The 13,927-nt window shown below is 43.3% G+C and overlaps 1 protein-coding gene across 1 annotated transcript; it reads left to right on the top strand.

Moving 5' to 3' along the window:
* The first annotated feature begins 222 nt into the window (after positions 1-222).
* FAM69C (family with sequence similarity 69, member C) lies at positions 223-6,419 on the top strand. The gene is made up of 3 exons (XM_010008831.1): positions 223-945; positions 4,795-4,959; positions 6,010-6,419. The coding sequence occupies exons 1-3, from the start codon at positions 223-225 to the stop codon at positions 6,223-6,225; spliced, it is 1,104 nt and encodes a 367-aa protein (XP_010007133.1). The 3' UTR covers positions 6,226-6,419.
* The last annotated feature ends 7,508 nt before the right edge of the window (positions 6,420-13,927 follow it).

Here is a 13,927-nt window from a genome sequence, read left to right as displayed (position 1 = left end):
GAGGTTTCTAGAGACTTCTGAAAAACCATTCAGTCACCCGTTGATTGCAGAAGGTGTGTGCTTGTGGTACCATGACTGCTGCTAAAACTGTTGCTGATGCTTTGCCTTTATTCTAAGTCCATGTGTGTATGGTCCTACTATGAATATTTTGCTTTTATTTATTCTAAGTCCATGTGTGTATGGTCCTACTATGAATATTTTGCTTTTATTTATTCTAAGTCCATGTGTGTATGGTCCTACTATGAATATTTTGCTTTTCCACTCCAGTGCCTTGACTACACCAGTGGAGCCCTGACTGGTGACCTCTGTGAAGACCTGTGTGTGGCAGAGAAGCTGGTCTACAAACAGTGCCTGTACTACGACCGAGGTAAGAAGGTCATCCAGGCTGACTGGAGAGGCCAGCCCATCATCCTGAAATCCAAAAAGGAAATCTTCTCCAGCTACCAGCATCTCAGTCTGCTAGAGGAGTTGGAAACCCAGGATATTACTGAAACAGAACTTCTGCTGATGGTGGCTTTGGAGGTCAAAAATGTCCTGGGGCTAGAACTGTCTAACAGTACTGTGGGACCCCTGTGGACAAGGAAGAAGGGACCACATTGGAAAGCACAAGTGGCCAGCATGTGGTCCTTGCTCCAGCAGGAGGAATATATCTACTTCAGTTTGCTACAGGACTTCAGCAAACACATGCTACGAATTATTGGCTCTTGTGGACACTTTTATGCTGTGGAGTATCTCACAGCTGGACAAGCCTGGCACAAAACTCTTTTTCCTTTGGAAAACGTGGTTGGTCCCTCCCTTGTAGGCCACAGAAGCAGGGTGAGAGCCATCACTGACATTGCACTCAGCTTTCTGGACATGGTGCAGCATTTTGATAACGATTTCTCTCACCGACTTCACCTGTGTGACATCAAACCAGAAAACTTTGCTATCAGGCACGATCTCACGGTAAGTTGAATCTTTGGGGTGGTATTGCAGGAATTTGAGGTCAAATTCTAGTCTGAAAGTGGCTGTGTAAAAATACTTCCCTCCTTGTACAGCTTTTGGCCAAGTTTTTGCAAAAACCATGTATTTACAAGTGACAGGGGAGCTTCCCTACTGCTTTTTCTCTTTGTAATATGTGTAGCCACGTTTCAGAGCACTAAATCCTGCTGCTTGTTTTGAGAACTGCTTGCTCAGTTCTGGTTTGTTTCACCTCCTCAGAGGCACCGGTACTGACAGGGTGCCTTGGATGTGGTCAGGGATACCTCCTGAAGGCAAGCAGGAGGTCTCAAAAGCTGTAAATGAAGCTGTAATTTGAGTCATGGCAACTATTTCTAGTAGTGATGCTGACAGGAAAAAAACTGTTTCAATTTCAAAGCTAAGGCTGAGTTTTCTGGCCTGACACAAGAGGAACCCCCCACATCCAAATACGAACATTAGAGCTTTAGTGTTCAGCTTATCTGGTCTTGAAATGATAGCGACATGAAACCTCCTGGTACTGTTACTCTTTGACTTTTTATTGTGGAGCTGTAACTCAGACCTGAATAGCTGTGCATGTTTTCTAAGTAGTGATGTAGCTCAGCATCACATTGCTGCATATATCTTCCATTCATTTTGTGGAGAGGAATTTTACTGGTTTCAGTGGGAATTGTGCCTACAGACTGGAGGCAACGTGCAGTAAGCATGTGTTTGAACTAGACTCACCATTTGCAGTGACATCAGTGGAGTTTCTGAACCCTCAGTGGACAGAAAGCATTTTCAGGGACTTGAGTGCTGTTTTCAGGACTCACTGAGTGTAGATATATAACCCTTGCATCTTAGGAGTACTAGGCAAATATTGCCTAAACATATAGCCATTAAGAGCAATTAGAGGGCTTCCCCTTCAGTCTTTCCTCCTGTTGTTTATTCAGGTGCAGTACAGCAGCTGAACAGGGAATGAGTGAGGAGCTACAGCAAGAAACTAAAGCATGCAGCAGGGATTCCTCAAGACAGGCATTGCCCATTTGTTGAGATACACAGGGCTATGACTACGTTGGTGAGCACATGTCAGAGCCTCTATTTTAAAGCCTGCTTAGAGGAAAAGAGATTTCAGTTAGGAAAGGAGGATTACATTTAATGTGTTTTCCCTTGCAATTATTCTTGGTGACACTTCCTTCTCCAGGATCATCCCATAACTTCTGGGGTCCAAGGAAACAACAGCCACCTTCTGGTATAGGAAAGTACGTAGATCTAGTATTTTCTAGGGAAAAAGACAAGAAAAAAGTGAGTTGCATTCACACATGGCTCTCTTTCCCAGTTGTACATTACACACAGCTCAATGATATCTCCCATTATAGCCCCACTGGGCTGGAAGACAGGACATATACAGTGTCTTTCCCAGTTGTACATTACACACAGCTCAAGAAGACAGGAAGACTGACTGGAAGACAGGACATATACAGTCAGAAAGCTGGGTGACAGGACAAAGAAAGGTTCTGATCATTAAAGAAGGAAGCAGACTGAGAAATAGAAACACTGGCTGGTTTTCCCACCCAGTTCCAGGATGGGGATACAGCAAGGCAGCCTCTCCTTTATTCCTTATATTTGTTTTAAGCTTTTTTTTTTTTTTTCACTTGCTTGTTTGTTGTGCTTTGTATAGGATAAAAATAAACACCCATAAAAGAACCACTATTCCTCATCCGAGTAGTGAGACTACTAATGCTCAAATAAATGTTTCTGGAGTGCAGTAATTTTACTTTGAGGATTATTTTCAAATGGTGGGGATAAGCCTCCAAACCTCACTCCAGCCTTCACATGCTGTTCCTGAGGCATGGAGGGGAGAGACCATTGCCTGGTAGACCATCCAGGGGAATTTCAAGCTGCCATGGAGATACACAACGTGCAGAGTTGGAAGGAGATCTGGGTAAATATACAGTGCTTCCGGTGAGCTTCCTCTTTTACCAGCACCTCAGAGAGATCTAGAAAGATTGCAGCACCTTAAACGATACTTTAAATGAAGTCAGGAGCCAAGGTGGGTCCTTCCTGCATTTCCCTAGGTACCTTCATCATCAATTACAATAATAACAAACCCCACCAAAATGTAGCTGTTTATAGGTAGAGTGTCACCCAGATCTATCTTCACAGGTTCTGGCTGGATGCCCACATGTTTTTGTAACAGATGAACTTCAGTGAAACTGCTGAAGCCTTTGAAAGCCACACGTTTGGGAACCAGGGTAGTTTTTCCTAGCTGAGCAATCAATCAGATTGTCAAAGGTGCTCCGTGCTGGCAGAGATCCCACCTGGAAGCTGCTGCAGCCCCCCCAGGACTGGGGAAACCCTGCACTGCACTGCCTCTTCTCCAAGGAAGTGAACAGCAAAATTGCAGAAAGCTTAAGGAAGTATAGAAGAAAAGAGAAAACATTTGCCTGTCCAAACGTGTGAAATTCCTCAGGCTATGTCCTCATTATCGAGCTCTTCAAGAAGCTTAAAAATACTTGAGTTTTAAAGCTATGCCTCATCAGTTTAAGATTTTTCCCTGGGGAAAAAGGAGTAGAATAAAATGAAGATTAGACTGTTGCCTTTTTGCATATGGAAGGTTTATTTGTCCTTTTGCCAGAATAGACACCTTTAGTTCCTGGGGTTGATCCAGCTGCTGCCTCAGCCACACAAGTTCTGCCTCCCCCGTTATTTGTGAGGTCAAAACATAAAAATGAGACTGTCATTTGAGGCCAAGTCATTCTTCTTTGCCCTGGTCTCAGACGTTCCATACCCCCCCATGAAAATGTGTGTCAGTCCTTGCAAGGGAACATCCCTGACCCTGATTGTCAGCGTTAAGCTCAGCTCTGAGCACAGGCTGATGGCTTCTTCCGAAGGCAGGCTGCCTTCACTGTGGTCACCCACAGTTTGACCCACATTGAGCAGGTGACAGTCCATGCCTGGATTCCCTGTTTATTGCTGTCATTTTTTTTAGTGAAATATTCATGAGGGGATTGACACTGACAGAAACTGAGGCTACGGTCCTTCACTGTCAGAGTGGTCTCCCATCTAGCACAGGCAGCACGTCTGCCAACCACTTCATGCTGCATATTCATTGTTTTGCAAGCCTTATGTTAGGGCAAGAAAACTGATCAAGCCCTTCAGTCCTTGCTTTTGCTGCCAAGACCAACTGCTGGCTGGACTGTTATGGACCATATTTCCAGACAAGCAGAACAAGAACCACGCACAATAATTGAGTCAAAGCATAAGAAAAAGGACTGAGCAAAGCCAGTCCAAATTTTCAACAAGCTCAGGGATCTCTTTCTACAGCTGAGCAAACACAAACCCACTGAATGCAATGGCAGGTTTTGAAGGAGCTGCACCAGTTGCAGGTAATTCTGTGCATCCCACTGCTTCTCTCCACAAAGGTAAAGTCAAGGGTTTAGTCTGAATGGTAAGTTAAATGATACCATCTGGCCTGTGGGTAATTTTGCAGCATCATATAATTAAAAGGTTGAGTTGCCATCTGCGTAAGGTGCAACAAGGAGTAAATCAATCATCAAGTTGGATAGTTCCAGTTTAAGGACAGTCAATGCAGTTGACCTCAGGGACACATATTGTTCACAAATAATTTTCCCTTTCAGGTGCTATAAGCACTGGCTGTTTTTGTTTATAAAGTGGCATTTATAACACTAGTGCAGCTCAGCTAAACAAAATAAAGCCCTTTCATTTTGATCCCAATTCCTCACTGCCAGATGCTCTCAGCACAGCATTTCTAAAAGCAAGCAGCAAAGAATGCTTGCTCAGCCCTGTCCTATAGGCTGTGCCATGCCAGATCTGACAACTTGTTTTGATCCGCAGGTGGTGGCCATCGATGTGGATATGGCCTTTTTTGAACCCAAAATGAGGGACATCCTCGAACAGAACTGCACAGAAGATGAAGACTGCAATTTCTTTGATTGTTTTTCAAAATGCAATCTGAAAACCAGAAAATGTGGAGCACAGAGAGCCAATAACAACTTGCAAGTGAGTAGCCACAGCTGCTTTGTCCATCCCTTTCTTTTAAAATCACACTGACTACAAAATGCATGGTATGCACTAGGAGACTATGAGATAAAGGCAGTCAGATTTTTAAACATGGCCACATAAGTGCCAGTTCCATTCAGATATCCCATCCTGGAGCATGCAAAGAGACTATTACATTCAGTAGTATGTATTTGCCATGTTTTTGTGTAGCTGTTGGCCCAATGCTTCTGGTAGGAGAGTGGAGGAAGTAGGAGCAAGGGATTATTTTCTTGAAGGGGGCCTACAAGAAAGCTGGGGCAGGATTTTTTGCTCGGGCATGTAGGAAGAGGACAAGGAACAATGGTTTAAAACTTGAGGAGGGGAGATTTAGATTAAATATTAGGAGGAAATTCTTTACTCTGAGGGTGGTAAGGCACTGCAACAGGTTGCCCAGGGAGGCCGTGGAATCCCCATCCCTGGCAGTATTCAAGGCCAGGTTGGATGGGGCTCTAAGCAACCTGATCTAGTGGTGGTGGGTGTCCCTGCCCATGCAGGGGGATTGGATCTAGATGATCTTTAAGGTCTCTTCCAACCCTAACTTTTCTATGATTAGTGTCTCCATTAGCGGCAAAATTGTGGCTGTCCACATGTAAGCAGTGTGGGGTTATGAATGCAATTCTCCACTCTACAGATGTAGTGTGTGGATGTAGTGGAGAGAGTAGTCTTGGCCCTGGCATGAGGTGTCCTATAGCTCACCCAGACTGTGCTTGTGGGAGGCACTAGCACAGCAGAGAGGCCGAGGGAATGTAGCTGTAGCTTGACAGCCTTTTGTCTGCTTCTCCTGCCCCCTCACCCTCACCACTTGTTATGCAGAAGCAGAGCAGTCTGAGAAAAAGGGGAGTTTCTCAGCTAGAGCGCAGCCTTTATGGATGCTTCTTCTCTATGCCTTCCTTTTTGAAAGGCTGGAGGCATTTTAGATTACAATGACATTTTGTTACAGTGCCAGAGAAGCAGCAGAGCATTAGTTGTAGCTCCTGAAAGACATCAGTCTGCTCTTTTCCCTTTCCTCAGGTTATTTGTGACAAAATATTCCGTCGCTGGTTTTTCCCAGATCTCAGAGGACCATCGGTTTCTCTCCCCCTGCAGCTGCAGCTGCAGAAGGCTGTGCAGGAGTGTGCTGAGCCAGGGCACGGGGACACTGCCAGGCACCAGAGGACTCTGAAATCTCTCTCCAAGTTATATCACCTGCTTCGGGTCACTCAGCAAGAACTGCAAAGGGCAGAGTAGACACAAAGGGCAGAACTGCAGAGGCCACATCCCAGCCACTGCTGAGGGATGTGGTATGTGAGGAAGCCTGTGTTTTCTTTTCCTTCTCCCATCCCTCCAACCCATTGTACTACATTTACAGCACATGGATTTATTTTTTTTTTCTTCTATGCAAATTAAATTCATGGCTGCAGGTGCAGCACGTCCTGTTAATAGCCTTTCAAGTGTTAAATTGTTTTACATTACCTGGATTGTCTTCTTGCTTATTTTCCTGAGCTAGGGCTTGAGCTCCATCAGCATTCAGCATATCATTTGCTTGCCAAGACCTGTATTCACTGCTCAGATAGCATCTGTCTGAGTGGGGTGTTCAGAATGAGGTTGCATTTACAGAAGCAAAGTGTTAGTAAGTGCAGCAAAATAAGTATCAACAATGAAGATATTGGGTGGGTGCGGTTGAGTAAGTGTCTGGTGTTTGATTTAATTTCTCTGTAGAATTAGGGTTTTAAAAGTAAAGATAGAGTGCTCTCTGGATGAAAAAAAAAAACAACTTCAAATTGGGAAATGTCTTGTCACAGAAATGAAGAGTTGCTTTTGTACAAATCAGTTCTGTCTGATGCCCCCAAATGCATTTTCTGTGGTGTGTTGCATTACGTGTGCCACAGCTAACTTTCTGGGGAGAAGTTATATGAAGGGACTTAGGACTTTTCTAATAATAAGGTTTCTAAAATAATTATACCCTTGTTGAGTTCCCATATGGGTACTAATATTCTTCAGTGGTATGAATAATGCTACTGAATTTTCCCATGTGAATAAGCCCTCAGGCACTTGAACATCAGAACACTTGATAAAAAGCACTCCTTTGCCAGAGAGTAGAATTACCCAGGAGTCCTTTGCATTAAAAAGAACAATAACCAGACCTGGAGTTTTCTTGCAGAGTGCTTTTTTAATGAACAAAAGAAAGTATTTCATAAGAATTCATCATTGTGCAATCACTTACATAAATAAAGATCCCTAGCTTAACCTAAGATCTTTAACTTTACCTTGCAAACATTTGTAACTATGGCCGGAGAATCTAACGTGGATTCAGAAGATGTTGCATTTATTTAGGCCAAGTACCCCTGAGCTGGTTTGGCATGAAGATGTTAAAAACCCCACAAGCAGAAAACCCAACAGCCTAGGACAGCCCTCAGCTCAGAACTCTTCAATATGGATACTGGCAATACTGGTTTGTGGATATGAGACACATAACAGCACCTAACCTCTCTTGTCTTTAGATCTCTCAGCTTTATGACAGCTCTGAAGCCTAACTTTGAATTTCTGAAGTTGCTATTTAAAGTGATGTTTAAGGCTGCCAGTGACCAGAAAAATGTGAGCTGCTTAAGAGACCCTTACACTTACCAAAAACTAGCTCAAATTTTCAAACTAGTGCTAGTTTTTCTTCTGTTTCTTGCATTAAACTATCATAATTTTTAAAATTACTGAGGTCCTCAAAAAGCTCAAAAAGAGGGCAAGGCTGGTGGCTGAACTGAAGACAGGCTGCTGCAAAACCAGAGCTACAACTCAGGAGTCCTTGACTCATAAAGTTGTGTTCAGTCTGATCTTCTAACCAGGGAGACAGACTTCAGGGTCATCCTTTGGAAAAGCAGGAAAGCAAAACAGAAAAGGAAGAATCCCAGATTCCAGAAGGAGTCCTATTACAAAGCTGTGAAACTGATAGAAAATAATTAAGGATAGTATCAGATTATGTAAAAGGTTGGTGACAGATAAAATATAGAGAGAAGGTGTGGAAACAGAGACAAAGGAGAAATAGAAAAAATAAAGTAAAAAAATATGGCCCACTTTGTGAAAATGTGATTTATGATGTAAGATTGAATGAGCTGGCATTTAGTTTGAGGAAGAGACTCAAGAGAAGCACGGTAACACTTTTCAAAAACAACTAGTGACTGATACAGAATAGGAGCAAACCGTCCTGCCCAGGTTTCCTTAGTGGAAATAACAATGAGTTAAATTGTAGCAAGGAATATTCAGGTTAGACATTTTTTTTACAGGTTTTCTAATAGTAAGGAACAGTGGAGCTATAGAATAATCTGGGAAAACTTTAGTCCTCATAATCCTGATTTTTACCTACAGGTGAGAGTGATACCAGGGATGATGTAGGTGCGGTTATGCTGATGAACCTGCTTTGAGGTAGACTTTTATCCCAAGACCTGTTATTCTGTTATTATCAGTGCTCTTGCCACTCCCTCACAATAAAATCCACCCTTCTGAGATGCTGGAATGGGTAAGCTCTCCTTTGCCTTGTGTGTGCAAATCCACTGGGTCACGTGGGAAGAGAAGGCACAGAGATCTCATCTCCACTGTGCAAATGACGCTACGGAGCCTGGTGATGTGATCAGGTTTCATATGTTCTCCACAAGATTTCCCTAATGAAGGCACTGATTCTTGCTAGTTCAAGAGTGGCTCAGTATATACCCCAAATGCTTCTGGGAAGCCTGAAGATCTTGCACATTAATTCTGCTCCCATTAATTCTATCCCCAGGCCCAGAAGGTGCCATCAGGGAAAAGCAAGCATCATGCAGACACTTGGCACATTTGCAGCAGTGTTACACTCCGCCATGGCAGGGATCCCCTTCTTATTTCCAGGTTTGCATTTCAAACAGGCTATATTTCTGTCTGATGAGATGTTTTAGTTTTAAAACAGGAGGAAGAAACACAGCAAAATGAAAACTGGTGGCAGTCAAATGTTGGTGGAATGTCATTCTGCTCTGAAGGTCTTTCTCCTTGGCAGGATTTAGGAAGGAAAGCTGCCTTTCACAGATTTCTCCAAACCCCTCAGGGACTAGCAGAAGCCACCTCCACCTGGCAGGGACCTCCTTCCCCCACACCACACACTTTCCCAGGTCATTAGGTTTCACTTCTTTTGGGGATACAGAGAATAATCCTCTGAAACCTCTCAAGAGTGACACAAATGGGTTATTTATAGTTAGCTGGGATGTAAGATTGCATATCAGTGATGCAGCCAGCTCTGGTTGGCTTTGGTACACCTACACTGGTGAGTGGAAAGACAAGGAGAGTCTGACAGGCTGTGTGAACACAAGGCTTGATTCTTCACTGCCCCCCATGTGCCTGCTAAAGTCAAACAAACTTGGGAAATGGGAGAGAAAAACACTACCAGTGAAGTAAATAAAATATTTATTTAGCACAGGTACCAATGCCAAAAACAAGAATAAAACCATAGTCATGCCTTTATCTCCCTGGGACAGAAAGAAAATGAAGACACTGGTTTAGTTGCTATGTGTCTCAAGGAGGCAGGTGGAAACTGAATTATTTTACGCCCATGGTGGAAATGTCAGTACAGGTGTTTGACCTTGAAGAACCAGCTTAAATGTCCCTTCTAACAAAGCCGTTTTCATAACACCTTGGCAGCACTGCCCAATAAAAATAGCCCTGGCATAAAGAGATTCCCTGGCCAGTATATCGGAGGGCATGGCCAGGTAAGGAGGGTGTTGAATGCGAGTCCTGTGTGCTACTGCACCCAGGCTGTTGGCATCAATTGCTGCTGTCGTGGTTTGGAACAACATGACAACAAAAGGAGCAGCCCCATGGCCACTCACTCAAATCTCCCCAACACACACACTCTGGGATGAAGAGGACAAAGCTCAGGGCTGAGACAAAGGACAAGGAGGGATCTTCACTGATTAAGGTCCCGGGCAAAACAGACTCAACTTGGGGAAACAATTATAATTTAATTTCATACCAATCAAACACACCCAGGACACAGACACACACAGGGCAGGGCTTGCACATGTTACCCCACCCCTCCCTTCTTCCTGGCCCCAAATCCCTTTGTTCCCAGTTTCTCTCCCTCCTTCCCCCCAGCGGCACAGGGGGACAGGGGATGGGGTTTAGAGTCAGGTCACAGGCTGGTGGTTCCTGCTGCTCCTTCCTCCTCAGGAAGAAGGATTCCTTACAGTCCTTCCCTGCTTCCCCACAGGGTCCCTCCCACGGCAGAGAGTCCTCCAGGAACCTCTCCTTCATGAGTCCTTCCCACAGGGTCCAGAGCTGCTCCAGCCTGGACTTCCCACAGAGTCACGGGGGCTTTGGGAACAGCCACCTCCCCTGGTAACAGGGTCTTCCAAAGCTGCACAATCAGAGTCCACTGGCAGTAAATCCACTGGCCACAAAATCCAAGTCCACTAGCCAAGTTCATCCCTCCTGGCACCTTCAGGGAATGTCCCACCACGCTCCCCCACAAGTGCAGGGGCACAGCTGCCATCTCGCCATGGGCTGCAGGGAAACTTCTGCTTGGGCACCTTCTTCCCCTTCTTCCTCACCAACCACAACCACCACTCTGCTTCTCCAGCACAGCTCTTCTCCATTAAGTGCCTCTCTGCTCAGGTGTTATCTCAGTTCTTTCGTATGTAAATCGCTGAGGAGCATCTATTGTCCCTCTAGTGACTCCTTGGCTGGGTTTGGAGCAGGGGGAGCTTCTCGGCTTCTTACCGGAGCCACTCCTGGGGGTTTTCCCCTGCTGCCAAAAAACCCACCAAACCAAACCAGAACAGCTGCAATTCAACAGCCAGCATGGGCAGGTGGGTAATTCTGCAGCGAAAGAGTCCTGGATTATGGTCAGAAGACAACAAGCTGTCAAAAATGAGACCATGCACTACAAGAACCTAATTTAAAAAACCAACAAAACCAAGGCACCAAATCACTCAATTTAAAATGCTTTAAAATCAATTTGGAAAATGTCTACTAGTCAGTTCTGACATATTTCTGTAGGAAAAGATCTGCAAGGTATTTTTTCAGTTTGAGTTAATTTGTACTGAAAAGGTTTGCAAAATAAAAAGATGAAGATTGAAATACATCACAGTTAAAAAACCCCACAATGTTTTGTTTAGTCTACACAGTGGAACTTGCTATCACCCTCATCACCTTCTGATGTTTACTTTTCATCCCAATTCAGATGAGAAATTTCATGAAAGCTCAAAATCTTTTATAGAGACTTTCACCCAGCCCCAGTGGTCAGATCCAGAAAAGAGAAGGTCCACGTATAGTTTTTTAAGTCACCTTTGCTTCCCATTTAATTTCTCTGTACTGTTTGTGATGTTAACATGGGCTGGAATGGATTTCTGCTTGATTTCTTTCCCTTTCAGGTATCTTGAAAGCTCCTACCTGCTGGCATCCCTGTTTGGTATCTAGTCCACCAAAGCTTTGTGAAATCATAGACTACAAAAGATTCCTCACACTGTCCACCCCCTCCATAAAAAAGATGACTGCTCTTATACAGATTCACTAATAACATTTGGCTGCACTGGGAGGGGGCACTTAATCCAAGAAGGCTGTTCCTGTTCCATTGATCTCCACCCCACCTCTTTGCTTGGTCAGTTTGTTCCTGAATCCTTTTCACCCTTTAAAAGTGGCACTACCTCTTGATTAATTTCTACCACTTGCTGTATTAGTGCCTTACTCAGCAACTTTCTGCCCATATTTATGGCTCTCTGTGGTACAGGAATGGCATTAAGTCATTGTTTATTCCTTCTTTTCATCTTGGTTAGCAGCATGTGCTTCAACTCTGCAATAAGCTAAATACACTCTCTGCTCCTGCATGTTACAAGAGGTGAGTCCAGTTGGAAGACTACTTCATAATCTTTCAGAAAGACAAATTCAGCCCTTTGATCAAGATTTCCACAGAACTACTACTTCTTAAATGCAGGTTTTTGTCCAATTTGCGTTGTGTGGTCTGCAAAAACATCTGCAAGCAATAGACTTGTACTAGGGTGATGTGAAACAAAGCACAACTCCTTGCCCCTAAGGATTTATGGAGTATCCTTTGTCCTGAGGTTGACTTAACAGTGACTAACCCAGAACAGCAGGTCATTACTATTGCCACAGTTTTTCATATATTACCTACTAGTGCCTAGTAGGAACTCACTGATCCCCTGCCCACCAAGAGCTTTCAGACACGTTGCTCAAGTCAATAATATACATCAACAGATATCTGGGATAGGGGAGAGAAAAGGAAGTGTTTATTTTCTTTTGATTAGAAACACTGAAAAAAATATTTCCTACAGGTGAAAAATGGTATAAGGAACTTGAGGGAGTTAGCTCAGGAATTAGTTCCCTGATTTTTTCCCCCTGGTTAAACAGTATAAACCTGAGCTGCCCTATTTATTTTCATGTGTTTTTATTGGGGGTTTTTTGTGTTACTTTTTAGTTTGTTTGTGTTTTTAAAAACAATTAAATAAACCACATACCATGTTATCTGTCTTTCAGCAGATCATATTGTTTAATGTAATGGGCAGAAAGGTGAAAAATTACAGTTTTAACATGTATCAAGCTGTAACATTAGAGACTTGTTGTTGTAATATCACACACCTGAATAATCAGCTGTAACAAATCCCATAAATGGTATTGGTGGAAGTTTGCAATCAGAAAAGGCATCTTGGCAGATGCTTTTGGAAGCAAAGTACAGATAAGCAATGAAATCCCTGGGCTGTTGGGGCTGACCTGCAGTGAGTCCAAGAAATAAGCAGTCACTCTGCAGGACCCTCAGCCCCTGACACTTTTCAGGATGCTCAGTGAAATGAGGAGAAAGGCTACTAGTCTTTCAGTTGCACGAAAAGGCAGCAACACAGAGAGAAGGAAAGAGTGAGTTGCTTGGAAAGATGAAAATCCAGGACAACTGAACTCAGAACCAAAGCTAGTAAGAAACCCTATACTGAAATATTAGAGAATGTCAATAAACCAATTGGAAAAAAATAAATAAATTTAAAAAAATTTATATTGTACATCTTTAAAATAAAAAAGAACAGCAGCACAGGAAATACAGCACAGGCATCTCCAAAGCTATTTGTTGTGTCTGAGGATCTATCAAGTGGAACTGTGTAAGGATGTCTGCAGCCTAAAAGCTAGACAGAATAAAATAATTTATTAAAAGCTTTTAGAACTACTGTTTACATAAATGCAAAATACTGTCTTAATTAGTAGCAGCCTCTGTCAGTTGAAAGAGGAGAAAAGAGAGCTTTTTTCAATAAAAGTATTATTATGTTTGTAAGTTAAAGTATGGCAAAATGTTGAAATCCCTGACAGGTTGTGATCCATAACCCTGTGGTGTGGTTTGTTTTGTTTGGTCCTGCAGGCTTGAGCCCCCAAGCCGCGGAGTGATTGCTGATCTCCTTTAAACCCCATGATTATTGGTGCCTTCTGCAATGTATTTTGAGCTCGTTTTCCTGTAAACTAGAGGGGCTTTTTCCTGCACAAGAAATGTGCCTAAGCAGTGACAGCAGCCAGAAGGATTTGCATATGATCCAGTGCATAATCACTTTCACAAGCATCTGCTGCTAGTGCTTTCAAGATACATGTAAACCAAGCTGGAGACTATTGTGAATACCTCTCATTTTCCCTTGTTGGTTCCTTAGCGGTTTGCTTGTAGCTAGTTAGAAACAGAATCCCCCATCCTGCTTAAATTGGTTATAATCTCTCCAAGACTCATGCTACAGCAGGAAAAGAACAAACTGCCTTGAGTTCAGGATGGGTTCATTCTCTTAAAGGTACGACATACAAAGCAGCAGGAAAGTGCAGAGGTTAATTTTTCATTCTAAAGAAGGGATTCTCTGGCTAAATGTAAGTACCTGAAAAAATTGATATTGCAACCAATGTCCCATGAACATTTATGTATTAACACTTGTCTCTGTCTGCATAATCTGAACCCCTTTGCTTC

The sequence above is a fragment of the Chaetura pelagica genome, unplaced genomic scaffold (genome assembly GCF_000747805.2).
Source record: "Chaetura pelagica isolate M959 unplaced genomic scaffold, ChaPel_1.0 scaffold312, whole genome shotgun sequence".
Lineage (NCBI taxonomy): Eukaryota > Metazoa > Chordata > Aves > Apodiformes > Apodidae > Chaetura > Chaetura pelagica.
The sequence above is the reverse complement of the archived record's forward strand: the minus strand, read 5'-3'. Positions and strand labels throughout refer to the sequence as shown.